Below are 17,728 nucleotides of genomic sequence, written 5' to 3'. Positions count from 1 at the left end.
TGGATCCACATATAGCTGCTACGTTTTGTCGTTGTGCATTTTGAAGATGTTGTGACAGTTATGTATCTTTTTTATATATTTCATCTGCAAATAACATATTGTTAACAAAGCTGAATGGAAGCATAAATGTATAGAAGTTGGACTGCAAAAAATACAGAAATCTCTCATGTGAAATAACCAGACGTGCTCTGTGTGTATGTGTTTCCATGGCCTTTAAGACCGTACTAATAAACAGGAAGGACCATGCAAAATGATCAATTATCGACAACTAATCCAAACTCAACTACAAGACAAATATAACAATATTCAACATTATCTTTACGTGTTTGTTATCAGGCATTGTTACCAGCCATTATAGGGAGCTCTTCTTCGCAGCGAGTGTCAGAAACACCTTAAACCAGTTGTTTCCAGAGCTTTTGGCCATGTGATGCTTTAAAATGAAACAATTTGTGCTCAATAATCTCAAGGCATGATCTCTGCGTGGACCTTAGTCTTAGAACAGTTTGAGCAAAGAGCATGCTTCCTTCCCAGACTTTCATTCTAAGGATTTTTAGATTCCTAAAGAGATGAAAGTATCCAGTAGTTTACAAGCAAACTGAAATATGAGTTTACAGCCACACTAGCGTATCTCTGAGGCTGCATTTAGACACAGCAGTGCTTTGAGCTAAAAGCTGATTTCAGCACGCTATCACTCTAACATGCTGATGCTAAGCACATATAATGTTTACTATGCTCTTTGTTTAGCGTGTTAGCATGCTTACATTTGCTAATTAGCACTCAAAAACAAAGGACAGCCGAGGCTGTTGGGAATGTCACTGGTTTGTCAGGTGTTAAGTCAAACCTTTGAGTCGTGGACAAACTGAAATGTTCACATGATGATGGAGCTACATGAAAGTTCAGGGGATCACCAGATGTCACCATGGATAGTTGTACCAAATTTCATGGCGATCGATCGAATAGTGGTTGAGTTATTTCAACCTGGACCAAAGTGGTGGACCAACTGCCATTGCCATCACTATAGAGCCGTGGCTAAAACTAAGCTTAAATTACATATTTTTAATCACTTGGTTTGAATATATCCAGTCAGTTGAGGCTCCCATTCAATTACAGGGCCACACCCTGAACCATGGAAATAGAATGAGAGTAGAATAGACATCGAACTGTTTGGTCACTTGACTAGTTCAAAAGAAAGTGGCACTCAGCACTGTGCGTTGACCATAGAAATATAAAGATTTAGTTGCTGCAACGGTCACAGTTCTTTGCAATGGCAACACATAAAAATATCCGCCGCTCTGACCATCCTGCTATGTTAATTTAAATGGGAATGTCCTTCGCACTCTCACTCTATTTCTACGCCTCTGGTCTCACTGCACTATAACATGACACATAACATTTTGTAGATAGATAATTATTCTACTGGAGTGTTTGAAAGTTCCGGGAAGTAAGAATGTGCACTGTAAAAGCTCTCACTGGGTGGGGCACTGTATCAAACTTTGAATATTTAGTCATTATTTACATAGTTCAGATTTGAATGACATTGAAAAAACATGAGGAGAACTCCTGGATTAAATCACTAGTGTCACTGACGGCAAAGATGTTCTCGGCCCAGTCTGCAACCGAACAAGGTTTGATCTCAGAAGTCCAGAAGTGTGTTTCCATTCACCTCCCGTCAATTATCACATTAAAAAAACGGAGTGGAAATGCCAGAAAGTCTCAAATATGGAAATGGAAATGAAAAAGGTTTTGATGCTGAGATGAGGTTGACAAGTTGATTAATCAATACAAGTAAATTGAAACAGATGTTTGTGAAGCATGACACTTATTTGCCACAGCGATGAGGAGACAAACGTTTCCCAGCTTGATACATGACAGAAAGATAACGCATCAATTTCCATCATGTTTTCCAGTTTTCCACCAATTAAGGTCACGTTGCCCTTTTAATTACGCCATCTTGCTGCACACTCTTCTTTTTCAAATGCTCTGCTCTGAAGAATTAGCACCACCAGCTGTTTATCTCAAAGAACCAAAGCCTAATTTTGGCCCAATGGATGGAAAAGCATGTTTTCTTTTGCATATTTTCCAGAAATTCTGTTAAAATTGGCACAACATTTGGATGGAAACTTGACTGATGTGGCGGAGTGGCAGATAAAGGTTCAGAGCACAGATGGTAACAAATGAGGCTAAACTGATCAACCAGCAAAACAAGTTCAAACTGGTTCTGTTGGCGCTACCTTGATGGGTCAAGGCAGATTATTACAAAGTTTTATAAAACACAGCTTCAACACAGGAAGAAGTGAAAAGTTGACATCTTGACACTTTTAAAGGAACACAAATAAAAGTATGATTAAATGTAGATATGTACAATAAGACCAGTGAAGGGTTTTCTATGTGCTATACTTTATCATCACTTTAAAGGATACACAGCCTCTCCCACACACACACACACACAGCTAATCCATCCTCGTGGAAGGCTATCAGGAAGTATATGTGAGTTATTATCATATGATGGCACTTGTGACAAAGTATGAGTTCCATCTGATGTAGGCTGTGTAATTTGCAATGACTGAATGAACATAATGGCTGGTCTCTGGTTAGTTCGGTGGACCAGGACGCAGGCAGGAGGATGACAATGAGTCAACGCCCTCCAAGCTGGATTCACTTTGATGCCTTGGTGTTATTGTCCATGTCACGGTTATTATTAATAAAAAAAAAAGGGTGCAGGTCAAAAATTACGATGCATGCAATGTTGTCATCTCATGAAGGTGAATATTACAGTCAGTGCTTCTGTTGATGGATGCCTCCGCATTTCCAATGAAACTGAGTTGTATAAATTCTGAACTGCTGTTCCTAAGACCCATAAGACAACTGTGTTTGTCATCCCAAGGTCAACTGCTATGTAACCCACTCAGAAAAAAAAAGCATTTCATATTCACGTCTCCATCCTGTGACACCCACCCACACCTGGAGACGCACAGAGGGGCGGCGGGCATACGTCATTGGTGTTTTTCCTTTTAGGCTCCTTAAAGTGGATTGTGGCTGTCAGTAGCACTCAGGGAAGCTTCATTAGTCGTCAGAGGGAGGCAAGGCTGTGACTCATGCTTGCGTGAAGAGACCAATGGGCAACCAGAGTCTGAGATATAAATAACGAATAAAAGATATTCTTGAGGGAGAAAAGGGTCACTTGCGCGCCGCTGGATGGGATTGTATTAGTGAGCTCTGTTGGACTGTTGCTTGTCGTGCCTTTGGGTGGTAATTGTAACAAATAGTTTTAGTTTTCTCTGGACTCGGCAACCTGTGCGCTCGTGAGCCGGTAAGATGCCTCCTCCTTTCATTTCATATCATGCGCCCCTTGATATGTTGATATGCTTCATATTTTTTCATAGACACACAGGTGATTGTAACGTCGGAGTTATTTTTTTGGGGGGGGGGGGGGGGGGGGCTGGGGGGCAATATACAAATCTGTTATAATTAGCCATATCGTTTGAAAGAAATCAGTCTCGGGATGAGTGACAGAAGGGTTTCATTAGTAGTCCAGTCTGTCCCTCAGACCACGATGACAGTGAGTGATGGTGGTATGCAATGTGCTTGTCCAAAGCGCAACTTAATTGAAATGTCGATTGCTGAGTCAATTGGTAAATGCCGCTGCATCTTATCAATATTTGCTTAATAAATCAGTCTGTCCTGTCATCTATTCATTTAGTTGTTCCTCATATGTCATCTTGACTATGGCAGGCTGAATGCATCTTTTTTTATTTAATATTCTTGTTTTTATTCCTCAGTGATGATCACAGACACACAGCTCATATTGTAACAGTCTGGCGCTGCTCTGAGGAAAAAAGTCATTTTGTTTCAACGAGCCATTAGAACGTACAATAACAAAGGAAATATATTTCTCATATCTCGCTGACAACTTTTGAATTTTATCTTTAATATTGGCCATTCATGTCAGTAGCCCTGGGAGTATTTAATGGCCAATTGAATGCATGACATATTGAGCAATATCTACGAAACGAATGTACCCATAGCCATTATGTTATCACTAAGACTGTTTATCCTGGTGCGCGTAATGCTTGTGCGTCAATGTGCAATTCTCTCCAAATTGCGCGGCTTGCGCGGCTTGGTTCGTAGCCCAATCAGCTCTCCTTCGGGAATAAATCGTTCCTGGTTACGCACAGTGGATTGCCTCATTTTCGGATAAAATCCTGTTCTATCAATCAAAGGGACTGCAGTTAATATATATTAGGTATGATTTGTGTAAACTGACCTGGCTGTCTCCTAACCCTGGACCGTTTTGTTTGCAGTTGAATTATTTCCCAGCTGGAGATCAGATAACAGAGAACTGATGGCCACGTCTGAACCGAGAGCCTCTAGCGAGGACCAGGACCCCAACTCCGCCAATTTAAGACCTCCATCCACAAGTACGTCCTCACACTCCTCTCTCTGTTCATAACGCTCTGTGATCCCGCATCGATCCCCGAGGGTAAATTCTCCTTGAGGCTGTTCGTCTCCGGCGCGTAAAGACTGCGCTTACAGAAACAGCCCACTGGAGCTGACAGGGATACGGTGCCTTGCTCAAAGACACTTATGCTGTGCGATCTATTGCCAACACGAAGGCTTAAACCCAGTACTTCCCCCCTCCACATACACACACACGCACCTCTCTACTTCCCCGTCCCGCTCTCTCTCTCTCCCCTCCTTCTCTGTCTGATAAAAACGGGTCTCGCCCGGGCCATTTGCTGTGCGGGCTCTGTCGTTAATCATTCCGGTTAAAAACAGAGCCATCACAGCTGCCTGTCGCTGTCTGGCGGATCAGCGGTGCGCACCGAGCAGTGGACCTGGCGCAGAAATAATGCGCCATTAAAGCATTGATATTTATAATGATCCAAGAGCATTTTACTGATGACATTTTGGAATAAAAAAGCATTTTCCGATCGAACATATTCCTGTTTTCAACATTTCCCCCTTTTTTTCTTGCAGTAACGCGCCTTCGTTGTCTGGGTTTTATTCGTGCTATTTAAAATGTTTTCGAAGCATTTTGCAAGTAAAAAAATAAAATATATATGCATATATATATATGCATATATATATATATATAAATATATAAATGTAGAATAATGATAATTTATTTCTGTCATGATTTATCTTATCTCGTTTCCCAGCCAGGATGTTTTAGACCCTCGAGGCTGTAGGCTGTATATATTAGTTGCTCTTTGAGACATATTTTGCTGTTCATTTTCAAAAAGTGGCTGAACATATTGATGTAGGTGATACATTAACCCACGGGTTAATTAGTCGTTTTAAAGCCGTTGTTGCATGCACAAAATGGTCTCCATATTAGTGCACTCGAGTAGCCATCTGCAGCGCAACGCGGGGAAATAATTTCATGTTTTTGTCTTCGGCCAAATGTAAAAGGAAATAAGCTACAGTTCCTCGGCACCGGTGTTCAATTCAATTTCATATTTTCTCTCTTTATCGAACCATTTATTTTATGAATCATTTATGTGTGGCCCTTGGGTGTCGATAAACATGTCTGAAAACCTCAGACCTATTTCGAATGTGAATTTGTCTCGAGAAAGGCCTATTAAAATGAAGATGTTTGTTTTGTCTGATTCTGCTCGTATACTGCTGCTGGATGTTGCCATTATCTCTCTTCCACGCTTCATCTCACGCCTGGCGGCTTGTAGTGTCTGTGCTCGCGTGTGTGCGCGCGCGCACGCCCGGCTGCCTGTGTGTGTGTGTATGCCTTGGCCTCGGCACCTCGAGCCGTTCTCTCTCAATTGCTTCAGTGAATTTAAATACTTGTTGTTGTTTTGAAAGTTTTCCATCAGGTGTACTCGCAGCCTCGCGCTCTGCATTTTTGTATTGCCTCCGGCTTCTGCTCCATCTCTGCTCACGCATGTCCACGTTCGGGTTTGTGTGTAGCCGTGAGTGTGGATGCATGTGACGCACCATGGCCGGCTTAGAAGTTTGTGCAATACGCCGGCTATAGACTTTCCGGCCACAGTCATTTCCAGCTCGCTCCAGTCACATACTGTGTTTCACTCAATTAATTCCTGCCCTCCTCCGTGAGCTCATTTCACGGGCGTTAATTCCACCCCGCCCCTTGGCTGGGTGTGTGAGCCGGCCACTGTCGGTGTCCATTGATTGAACACAAATCGGAAATGTTATAAGGCCCATCCCCTTACGATCAGTGTAAATAAAAAAATAAATAAAAACAATAGTGGACAAAGTCTCGGTCCAACAAAGACCACCTTGAGCCAAACTAGTTGAGCCAAACTAGTTAAATGCTTAAATGAAAAATACCAAAACAGCCTGAGAGTTCAGAGTCACATCACATCACACCCGGCCAAGAGCCGTCCGCATCACGCTTCCACTGTGCCCACTGTGCTCCACCAGCTGCATCATCCGCCCATCCACGTTGTCTCCGCGGCCTGCACACCAGAAACTCAAACGTTCATTCTGTTTTAGCCAACGAATATGCGTGGGTGCACGGATGCACACGGAAACTGGGGATGAAGATTTGTGGTAAGTTTTTTTTTGTTTTTGGGCACGCAAAATCAACTCCTATCATCTCAGTCACATTCTGACATCTTAGAATAATGCATTTTTGGAAGAGCCAGATTATTTGGCATATGGAGAATGTATGATAATATGTCTCCGTAATATTCTGAACGTGATGTGTATTTTGCCCCGATTCCCTTTCAAATGTCATCACAGGGTGTTCTTTTTGTTGTTGTAAATGAATAAACCCGTTTGGAGGCCTGAAATAGGCCATTATAAAGGCGGTTATAGAGCAGGACCATCCACGACTGTCACAGTGTGTTTCCATCTTCCAAAGGTCAGTGGACATTAGCCTGTAGGTCTGATGATGAGAGCCCCGGATCACCCCCCCCCGAACCCCCCACGTCTTTTCCATTTCACCGCCAAGAGAAAAATCATCGAGACAGGCCTGGAGATATAAAGCCCAGAATAACCTGTATAGACACACACCAGTATTTTCATTTCCCATTCAGATAAGAATACATTTGTTTTTCTTTTAAGCCGTTAATCTCACTGATGGCCTGTATTCGCGGACGTGATTTTGCAGCCATCCTTTGAAGGAATTTGTTTATTTCGGTGACTCAAAAAATACAAATGTATGAATATGTTATTCGTGCAGCTCTGCAAACGGGAAATGAATATATGATCCATTCAAACATGCTATGTTGGCCCGTTTGTTACGGCAGTAATCAATTAAGACCAAAGAATCGAATACGCTTGATATCGCCATTTCCGAGAATGAGAAAATCACCAATAGATTCTGATTGGTCTAAATTACATTTTTTATTGGACTGGAATATATATTGAATGGGAATATTTCTATACGCAGGCTATGGTAGTTAGAGGGTCTGAAATATTGATTTCGAATACGTCATATACGATTTAATGAACAAGGCATTATGGAGTTTCCATTGAAAAATATAAGAGACAATATTTTACGCTACACATAACAAGGGTGTGTGACTTCACGTATTTTACGCACGACTGGCCCAAACGTGACCTCATTATCCTGCAGCTATAACGAGCCTACATAATGATCAATCATAGAGTTCAAAACATATAGGGCTTGCTATCCGGTCTGTGCATCCGTCATTATCCCCTCTTAATAGCCCCTCTTAAGGGTGCGCATTTATTGGCTGTATGGGTCATCGCCGCGGGCATGTCCACTGAGCCGATCAGTCTGTGGACTGGGTGCTTCTGGGTACTTCCTCACCGGGGTGTGGTTGTGATGTCACAGGGTGGTGGGTGGCACCCACCCCACCATGTACCTCGTCCCTGTGTACATATATGGCCTGGATGGGTTTGGCCTCCACCAGAAAAGCTTTTCTCATGAAAGATTCCGGGCATTAGGAGCTGATTAATAACACAAATATACATATTTATACACTTAATAACGCTGAATATTTGGACATTCATTATTCGTCTTTCTTGATTTTTTTTCTTCTTTTTAATTTGTATCTGTTTTGGTCCCATATTTCGTATTTTTCCTTGTGTGTTGGGATGGAAGTGTTTGGTGATAACTCCTGCCCTCCGCCGTGTAACACCCTAGGGTTCCTGCAGAAGAACAACAGCCTGGATGAGAAAGGGAGGCTCGCGGGCCAGAAGAACCTGCTCTCGTGTGACAACAGTGACAGGGACGCGCGCTTCCGCCTCACCGAGACCGACTTCTCCAACCTGTTCGCGAGAGGTGAGAGCTACGCTGCACTACGCGTTGAAATAAAAAAAGCTATCGCTCATTTCTCGAACCATTTACATTCTTTATTAGAGCTGCACGTTCCGTGGTCACAATAGTCGTCGGCTCATTACTTCGAATTAAAGTGACTGTTGGTGACTTCGAGATAAGGCCTGGCAGAGAAGCGTCAGATCATAGGGCTTTGGTTTTCTTACGTTTGCTGTTGTTATATTTTTGCTACATTATTAGCCTTCTTACACCCAATGAAAGCCAACTTCCTGGACGACTAAAGTTAGAGTCATCTTCATAATATCTAGAAAAACAACCAGAAGCGGAGGGTTGGATAGTGTCAAGAGATTGAAAATTAAAACGGTGAGACAGAGGACAAATATTCTTCTATTATTCTAATGTTGTTGTTTTTTTATAAGTTGTCTCAGCAAGACTCTACCCCGTAAGAATCGATGCATTTCTCAGCTTAAAGCATGTATGACTTTATAGGCCTACTGATGATTTGACTATAGGCCTCACTGTTAGCCTATTATAATAAATACCTTATTGGGCCAAAGAAAATTATTATTAGACATAAGTCACCAACAGAAAAATTGCCAAAAAAATGCTAAATCAAATTTGTACTTAAAAGAATGGCTATGTGCCCAACGCTTTCTAAAGGCTACTCAATTAAATAGTGATGGTTAACATGCCCAGAGCCTGGCTCTATAAAACGTGGGCTCCAGTGAAAGCCAAATAAGGCGAGAGTTACATTTCCACTCCTCACCTCTTAGACCTGCTGCCAGCCAAAAATGGAGAGGAGCCCACCATACAGTTTTTGTTGGAGATGGTCGACATCCTCACCACCTATGTCAAGAAGACCTTTGACCGCTCCACCAAGGTGCTGGACTTCCACCACCCTCACCAGCTCCTGGAGGGCATGGAGGGCTTCAACCTGGAGCTGTCCGACCAGCCCGAATCCCTGGAGCAGATCCTGGTGGACTGCAGGGACACGCTCAAATATGGCGTCCGGACAGGTAGGCCAGGACATCTTCAAGGTTGAGCGGTACTAGAGAGCTGTGTACCTGAGGAAATGTAGGGGGGTTATACATAATTTATATGGTGGCAAACGTTATTTTAAATAGCATAAGGACACTGAATGTGTGGAGATGAAAAGCAATTAACCTTCGCTGTCAGTTCAAAAATAGTATTTTTACCTGCAGACCAAGATATAGTAATAGCATAACCTATCCGAATTGTACAGTCATTTTATGATATTTACCTCTCGGATGGCATCCCCATTAATATTCCTATATTATGATGGTATTAAAAAAAGCCGTGTCCATCTTATCACTTTCATGTGAATTGGCGAATTCAACACGAACCATTAGAGAGGGAGCTGTTTGCCAGATAGTGTACTGCCCATTACGACGACTGCCATATTTATTGTCCCCCTGCTAATTCAGTTGACATCCTCCGTTTCTTTCCCCTCGACTTATTAAAGCGAGTGTCGCCTGAGGGGATCTTAACACGGGCTGTTTCAAGCTGTTAAAAACGACAATGCTCAAACTGTCCCTTGGGTTTTATATATCACGCCGGCGCTACTGTGCCCACAACTCAACCCCACTTTTCATTCGGAGACTTGGTGTGGGTTCTTTCTCTTGTGCTCACTCTTGTGAAGTCCCACTGCAGGAGCTGTCTGCAGTGCTGAAATATGAGGCGGATCTGTCCGTCCTCTCGCTGTTAAGCAGCCATGTCTTTGATGTTAGATTTATTCTATTCACATTTTATATTTTTCGTTCAGAAGTAACTTAATATGAATTACGTATTTTTTTGGCGTGAGCCACACAGCACCACCTCCACAAGGTGCTTACATCCATGACTGCATTTAGGCTCCAGGCCTATTGACGGTGGCTGTGTGTGCAAGCACCTTAGAGTCTAAATGGCTGTCATATAGCCTTGTTACCAATGTAATTATGTACACTGAGAAGTGCTATGTCAGATCCCTGAGGTTTCATGGTCGAACAACTGGGAATATTGAAATGAAGAACTGTTTCTTTATGGAGTGTTTACATTTTTTATGTATTTTCACAATCAGATGTAGGCGGTCAGCTTTAGCCTGCAGCACATTGTCGTCATTATATGCCTTCACAAAGCGAACGTACTGAGGACAAGGCAGATGTTTCAGTGGCTGTCTTTCCTTCTGCTTTCTTTTTTTTGCATAGAAAGCACGAGAGGCTTAGGGGCAGTGATCCCCTGTTATTAGGAAAGACATTAAGAGAGTTATGTTTTTCATGTTTAGGTCACCCGCGATTCTTCAACCAGTTGTCTTCTGGTCTGGACATCATCGGTCTGGCCGGGGAGTGGCTCACCTCCACGGCTAACACCAACATGTGAGTTACGCTCTCTTTGCTTTTGCATGACACAGCTGTTGGCCTGTCTGTTCGGGGGAACACCTCTACATGTCATGACAGGACAATTGAGGTTTCCAGTTTGTAGGCCACTGGAAATAGCCCCCAGTCATTATCATATATATATAGTCACGGTGGATGTGCTTATTTTGGTCCTCTCATGCTACCACCACAGTTAGTCGAATACGGCCTCTGAGGGCAGTTATATAAAGTGTTTGGTTTGTCCTGTTGAGACTGTGTATTGACAGGCGGTAGGCAGCCACTGTGCTGTACTGTATGGAAGGCAGCCCAGCCCCAGGGGTGGTTAGATTGCATATTGATCTCAGGTCACAGTTACATGGTGGCCAAGTCTAATAGAGGGCATGAACCACATCAACGTCACACAATCTCAACACACACACACATGCTGTAAATAAGCTATAGCTCTGTGTTATGACCACTGGATGATAAAGAACATCACACTATTGAACACAGACACAAGCCCTCACAGAGTTACACGCATAGACAGCAACATCTTTGCAGAGGCTAATATTAACAGCTCTGACAATTTATTCTCAGCGGAGGAATTAATGAATCCTTTTAAGTTGATATCCTCATTGGAGATAAGGAAAATAACGAGTCAGGGCCCTATGCACTTTAAAAAATCTACAAAGTGAATATGAAGTATTAAGTCTGACTTTAGGGGCTAAGAAGGAAATGTACAGCATGTTTAAGTAGGGCTGCAATTATCGATGATTTTCTTTATCATCTAATCGGATAATTATTTTCTCAATAACTCAGTTATCCAGTTAAAAATTATTTCCAAAAAATATTAAAATTCATGTCTACTCAAACGTTTGAGAGAAAAAAATCTGGGTATGACAACAAAAACAACAGCAAACATGCTGCAGGCAGAAGGCAAGACAACAGATGTTCAAAGCAGAACCAGCCACTTAAATATCTAAGTACAACAAATCTGCAGGAGTTTTCCTCGGTGACATTGTTGTAGAGACAGAGTTTCATGGTAATAACTGACATATTGCTCAAAGAGACAGCAGCAGACCCGCATAGTGCAAAAAGACCACACAAGATAAGCAGTGGGCGGAGGACAATATACAACACTCACGTTTAAAATAAGATCAACGCAAGGATAATAAACCAAACGCTAAAGGAAATTGAGACACTTAATTTATCCCATTTCTCAAAACATTAGCTTAGAAAACCACCCGCTCTCAGGGAAAAAAAAAGAAATTCTCATCTCCTGGATGGAAGAAGACAGGGCCATTGAATTCACACACTGGCGCACACTTTCATAATGACACACAGACACACACACACACACACACACACACACACACACACCAGCTCTGGCTGTCCCAGATACAGCAGCTAGGGTTTCCAGTCCATTTGCTGCAGGCTCATTGTGAGCTGGTCTTAGCAGATAGGCCAGCTGGGCCCCACACTGACACACAATGTTCTCCGGCTGCACAGAAAACCATGTCACACGGTGGAAACTGGCTGCTCCAGCTCCCTGCGGAGTGCTCTCGTTCTGGCTGCATTGTCCCCGTGGTTACAGACTGACTCAGTGCTCCTTTGAGGGGGCTGAGAGGAGAGTGCGGTGGGGGGGGGGTGGTCAGAGGGTTAGTCACATAGACACGCACACACACACACACGCAGGCTCATACACATTGAGTGCCCTTGATGACGATAATAAGGGCATTTAGGGGCTGTCCCCGGAGACGGGCAGGTGACTGAGGGGTAATTTTCACCCTGAAAAGACCAATGATTGGCTCTGATTGCGATAATGATCACCATTATTGTCATTACAGCGTGAAATGACTCACCGAGAGAAGGAGAATTTTAAAAAGGTGTCCTGCTTTTGTCCCCTTTCTGCTCTGGATACATTTTAAGAAGAAATTAAAGTGATCCGTCCAGGATGTTCGCTATATTGTGTGTTCCTTATATGGACCCTAATTCCAATATATCAAAGAACATTTCTGAAATTAGCCCAGTGAGAGGCGGCAAAATAAGACTTCTTTTGTGATTTTATGCATTGCTGTCGCTGTTCATATAGTCGAAGCCCAGCGGTCACAATCTTATCTGGGGTATTGACCAGAAGCTAATGTTCCAATAAACCGCGGGTGAGCCCTCACGGGGAATAATTACACAAGAAAAATGCCTTTTTCTTCTCTGTTTCTCCATCCTTCTGTTTCTAATTCAATTTCCATCTATCCTCGACCATAGCGTTCACTCTATTTTCTTTTCTCTCGAATTCTCTGCTGTTTTGTTCTGCGTGCTTTTCCTTGCTCGGCTTCCTTATCATCCCCTCCTCTTCCCTTTGTTGTCACATTTTCCCCTCGGTGCATTGTTTCCATACCGCTCACAGCCTTTATCCCTCCTGCTGTCTAACCAAGCTACGAAATCGCTTCAGTCCCTGTTTGGATACTTGTGAACGAGACAGAGAGGATTCGAGGTAGAAAGGAGATATGATTGTTGCTCTGGATGGTAATGGTGGCGGTGGAGGTGGCTGATAAGGGTGGAGGAGTGTTGTGTAACTGGCCTCATTAAAAGCGGGGTAAACAGGGATCAGTCCTAAGTGTTTGTATGTGTGGGAGGCGATGAGATGGCCTGTCGGTTAGCAAAGACAGTAAAAGCTCAGGCCTCACCGAGTTGGCTTTCTGCGACACGTTTAATCTACTTAAGCGTCTCTAGCAGCGTCGCTCTTTTGTTGTCGGTGGAGCTACGAGAGCCATTTTGTCTTTTGTCAGCTGACAGAGAGCTCAGAATCACATCAACCATATTTTTGAACGCTGTGTCTCACTACTCTAAAAAGTCTTCCTGTGTTGTGAATATTACTTTTGGACATATTGTTCTTTCTTTTAATGAAAGAATCAAATTTACAATTATGGCGTCTTCCCCCGATTTCTGAATTTCAGGGTCAACAGAGGCTGTTATCTCTTTGAAACACTCTCCCTGCCGGTCTTTCACACATACACACACACACACACATTCACGTCCTCTCAGCCATCAAATCAGCCCCATTCAGACTCTCGCCGCTGAGATTGGCAGCATTGACAGATAGCCATCAGAGCTTTGTATGCTTTAATTAAACCACTGAGTGATTTTAGAAAGCTTCTGAATATGAATGTTTGCTGCCCGACTCCTATCAGACACTTTTTAATTAGCCCAGTCAGCACGAGCTCCAGTTTGTGCTCCGTGGATGGAATTATAGCACGGCTAATGAAAAATAAAACAATGAGTGTGTGTGTGTGTGTTTTGGCGTGTCCAATTTTATCTCATCTGCAAGTGTGTGCATAAGAATCTTCTTTCATCCTTCACGCTGGATGTTACCGCCTCCACCGTTACAGTAATGTGGGAGTGACGCGCTACATTCACACGCTTTGTGATATGATTGACAGGTTCACCTATGAGATCGCTCCAGTGTTTGTGTTGATGGAGCAGCTGACTCTGAAGAAAATGAGAGAGATGATTGGTTGGCCCAATGGAGAGGGGGACGGACTCTTTTCACCAGGTCGGTCTATGAATAACTGGTTGGGTGGGTGTCATTGTGGGTTGAAAAAGTCTAATGAGCGGAATGCTATTTCAATTTCTTGCAATAATATGAGTAACCATGCTGCTGTCCATGGTGCTGATGCGTCTGTCTCTCCTCCATAGGGGGCGCTATTTCCAACATGTACAGTGTGATGATCGCGCGGTACAAGTATTACCCCGAGGTCAAGACCAAGGGCATGTCTGCTGCTCCTCGCCTTGTCCTCTTCACATCTGAACACGTACGTGACACACACACACACACACACACACACAGTATGCTAATCAAGCAGACGCTACGCTTCATTGGCTGTAGATTGAGGCCATTGAGAAAGTCCGGTAATAATCAGTAGGTCTATTTCAGTCCAGGCAATGGCTAGTTTTATGGATTCCATTTGCTTTTTCTCACATCTGCTTTTGTCTGCAAAGCATTGCACAGCTGACAACGTGACAGAAAGCAAAGCTCAAGTAGCAATTACCGCACAAAATCGCCACTATGTTATTTTACACGATCACTTCAATGACAGATGACCGTGTCCCCACAGAGTCACTACTCCATAAAGAAGGCTGGAGCTGCTCTGGGTTTCGGCTCTGAGAATGTGATCCTGCTGAGCACCGACGAGAGGTGGGGAATTCATTTCCTTTAACGCCACAATTAATACAGTAAATGTGCAAAATGCTGCACGTGAACAATGTCACGAAAACGGGACAGACGCTGTTCCGTGACTCTTGTATCTGGCATGTTGGCGATAACATGGTGCTCGATGCTCTTTCAGGGGGAGAGTCATCCCTGCAGACCTGGAGGCCAAGATCCTTGATGCCAAACAGAAGGTCAGTGTTATTGTTGCTTTTCTCTCTCTCTCTCTCTCTCTTAGTTTGTTTCTCTCTTTACTTCTCCTCGCTCTTCAACTCTCTAATTGCCATGCGTGTTGGTTCTGCAGGGCTACGTGCCGTTGTTTGTGAATGCCACAGCTGGTTCGACAGTGTACGGAGCATTCGACCCCATCAACGAGATCGCTGACATCTGTGAGAAGTACAACTTGTGGCTCCATGTTGATGTGAGTAGTCGAACACTGGAGCAGTTTTTGTGGTATATTGGTAGTGGTAGTAGTATTATACGTCCTTGCCTGCGTACCCTCCTCTAAAAGAGCTGTCTCCTCCTCAGGGGGCGTGGGGTGGTGGACTCCTGATGTCCAGGAAGCATCGCCATAAGCTTAATGGAGTTGAGAGGTGAGTGCATGGGGACGCATGGGTTGCTCTGCATTGTGATTTGAAGAACGTTTTCTGTGATACAACCGCAGTGCATTAAGACGTGTAAATTAAACTTTTCAGGGCCAACTCTGTCACATGGAACCCGCACAAGATGATGGGCGTGCCTCTCCAGTGCTCTGCAATCCTGGTCAAAGAGAAGGTACAGTAAACACACACAATGAAAACTATTTTATACATTTTTAAAGCCGTCTAAACACAGGATTCTGAAGGTTTCATTTGTGTTGTACCTGGATTATTGTTATACATTATATGTTCATATTAATGTAACCTCTCGTAATACTTGCAGTCTGCGAATGCTCTACATAGTGCTAACGTGCAATGGGCATAAGAGCCGTGGAAAAGAAACCAAAGGTAAACGGTGTGTGTGTGCTTTATGTGTGTCTGCAGGGAATCCTGTCAGGCTGTAACTCCATGTGTGCTGGCTACCTGTTCCAACCAGACAAACAGTACGACACCAACTACGACACAGGGGACAAAGCGATCCAGTGTGGCCGACACGTCGACATCTTTAAGTTCTGGCTCATGTGGAAGGCCAAGGTGAATAAAAGCCAATATAGGAACGGTCATGGTGTTATTGTAACAGATGCTGTTGCTCTATACTCATTTTTATTTGTTGTAATTAGTGCCTGACGGATTGTTTTTCTCCTGCAGGGCACCATAGGGTTTGAGCAGCACATTGACAGGTGTTTGGACCTGTCTCAGTACCTGTACAACAAGATCAAGAACAGGGAGGGATATCAGATGGTGTTTGATGGAGTGGTGAGCTTCTCTAATTTTCATTTCTATCTAAGTTATTTTCTATCACAAAGGAAAATAAAATTTGATATCTTTTTAGGTTAATAAGCTATACTGGCATGACCGAAACCATTTAGGGGGGTTAACCAATAAAAAAACAATCTCACATTAGCTTAACAAGCCGCAATTAACGGTGTGCCAATGCTTTGTAATTGTAACTTCTCTCCGTCACAGTATTTCTCTGGCTCTCTTTCCTCCAATAGATCTCCTTCATTTTCTTTTTGTGTGGTGTAAATGACAAATAAAGTTCCAGAGGTGTGTGTGGATATTTGAACAGTGTTTATTTCTGTGTGCAGCCCCAGCACACCAATGTTTGCTTCTGGTACATCCCACCCAGCCTGAGAGGCATGCCTGACGGTGAGGAGCGGCGAGAAAAGCTCCATAGGGTAAGACACCCGACTGTTTTCCTTGTATTTCATCACCGCTGGTAAGCGCAGTGGACGACAGATGGAAATGAGCTTTTAGCTGTTTCTATGTATCGTATATAATTCAAACTATAAAGTGAAAGCATACATTATCTCCTTTTATCACCTTTCATGGCTTCCCTCCTTTTTTATCCATACAACCAATGAATGGCGTTTTCATGAACACTCCCATCAGGAGCGCAATTAATCTCTAACTCGTCTGCTCCACCAGGTGGCACCAAAGATTAAGGCCATGATGATGGAGTCAGGGACCACCATGGTGGGCTACCAGCCTCAGGGCAAAAATGTCAACTTCTTCCGCATGGTCGTCTCCAACCTCGCGGCCACCCAGTCCGACATCGACTTCCTCATCGATGAGATTGAGAGGCTGGGTCAAGACCTGTAGACCTCCCGGCCGTCACTGCTTTGGTGGCCAGAGGGTGAACCCGCAGTCTTCTAGCCGTTGTAATTCCAAGGCAAACGCCGCTGAGGTGAAACATTCACAGCGCCGCAGACAGAATAATGATCAGACATGTTTTAGGTTCTTTCTATCCAGTCTTTCTTTGTCTGAAGCGCTCTGACTGTTTCTCCAAGCGATGAGAAGCTAGCAATGAGAAAGACTTTGAGTGTCTTACTCGCTCGTCCCACATAGTTCCTCCTCTAGACAAAATATATAAATAGTAAGTATCTGAAGGCTCCGGGTACAACAAACATGCTCTAATGTGGATTCTAGTAATGTGTGTGTGTGTGTGTGTGTGTGGGTGGGTGTAATCAAGTTTGTTGTCCAATGTAGTTTGTCTTTTAACGTCTGTGTGTGTGCCTGAGTGTGTGTGTGTGTGTGTGTGTGTGTGTGTGTGTGTGTGTGTGTGCGTGGTCAAACACTGAAACAGATGAAAATATAACAAACTATCATAAAACTATTCCGCTGTATCGTACATTTGCTACGCAAAGTTGAATCATTGGTGCTTTCAGCTTTGCATATATTTAATCTCAGTGCACCGACCTAAACCAGTGTCCGCACCCCTGAAGCAGTGTGTGTGTGTGTGTGCGCGTGTGTGCAGGTGTGCATGTGGCACATTTCAGTGTATCCTGTAATGTATTTTAAGCTAGCATTGTGT

General features: G+C 43.5%; 1 protein-coding gene across 1 annotated transcript; it reads left to right on the top strand.

Annotated features, from left to right (window-relative positions):
- Positions 1 to 4,342: 4,342 nt before the first annotated feature.
- Positions 4,343 to 17,016, top strand: LOC306706561 (glutamate decarboxylase 1-like; the record flags this gene model as incomplete). Its single annotated transcript, XM_079173684.1, has 16 exons — positions 4,343 to 4,418; positions 6,469 to 6,525; positions 8,090 to 8,227; positions 8,995 to 9,237; positions 10,503 to 10,593; positions 14,010 to 14,122; positions 14,266 to 14,381; positions 14,685 to 14,764; positions 14,916 to 14,970; positions 15,081 to 15,197; positions 15,305 to 15,369; positions 15,472 to 15,550; positions 15,799 to 15,948; positions 16,063 to 16,170; positions 16,503 to 16,592; positions 16,843 to 17,016. 16 exons carry the CDS (start codon positions 4,343 to 4,345, stop codon positions 17,014 to 17,016), a joined length of 1,752 nt encoding a protein of 583 aa, XP_079029810.1.
- Positions 17,017 to 17,728: the final 712 nt, after the last annotated feature.

The sequence above is a fragment of the Pholis gunnellus genome, assembly GCF_910591455.1.
Source record: "Pholis gunnellus genome assembly, chromosome: 14".
NCBI classification, from domain to species: Eukaryota; Metazoa; Chordata; class Actinopteri; order Perciformes; family Pholidae; genus Pholis; species Pholis gunnellus.
Note: the sequence above shows the minus strand (reverse complement) of the source record. Positions and strands in the feature narration are given on the sequence as shown.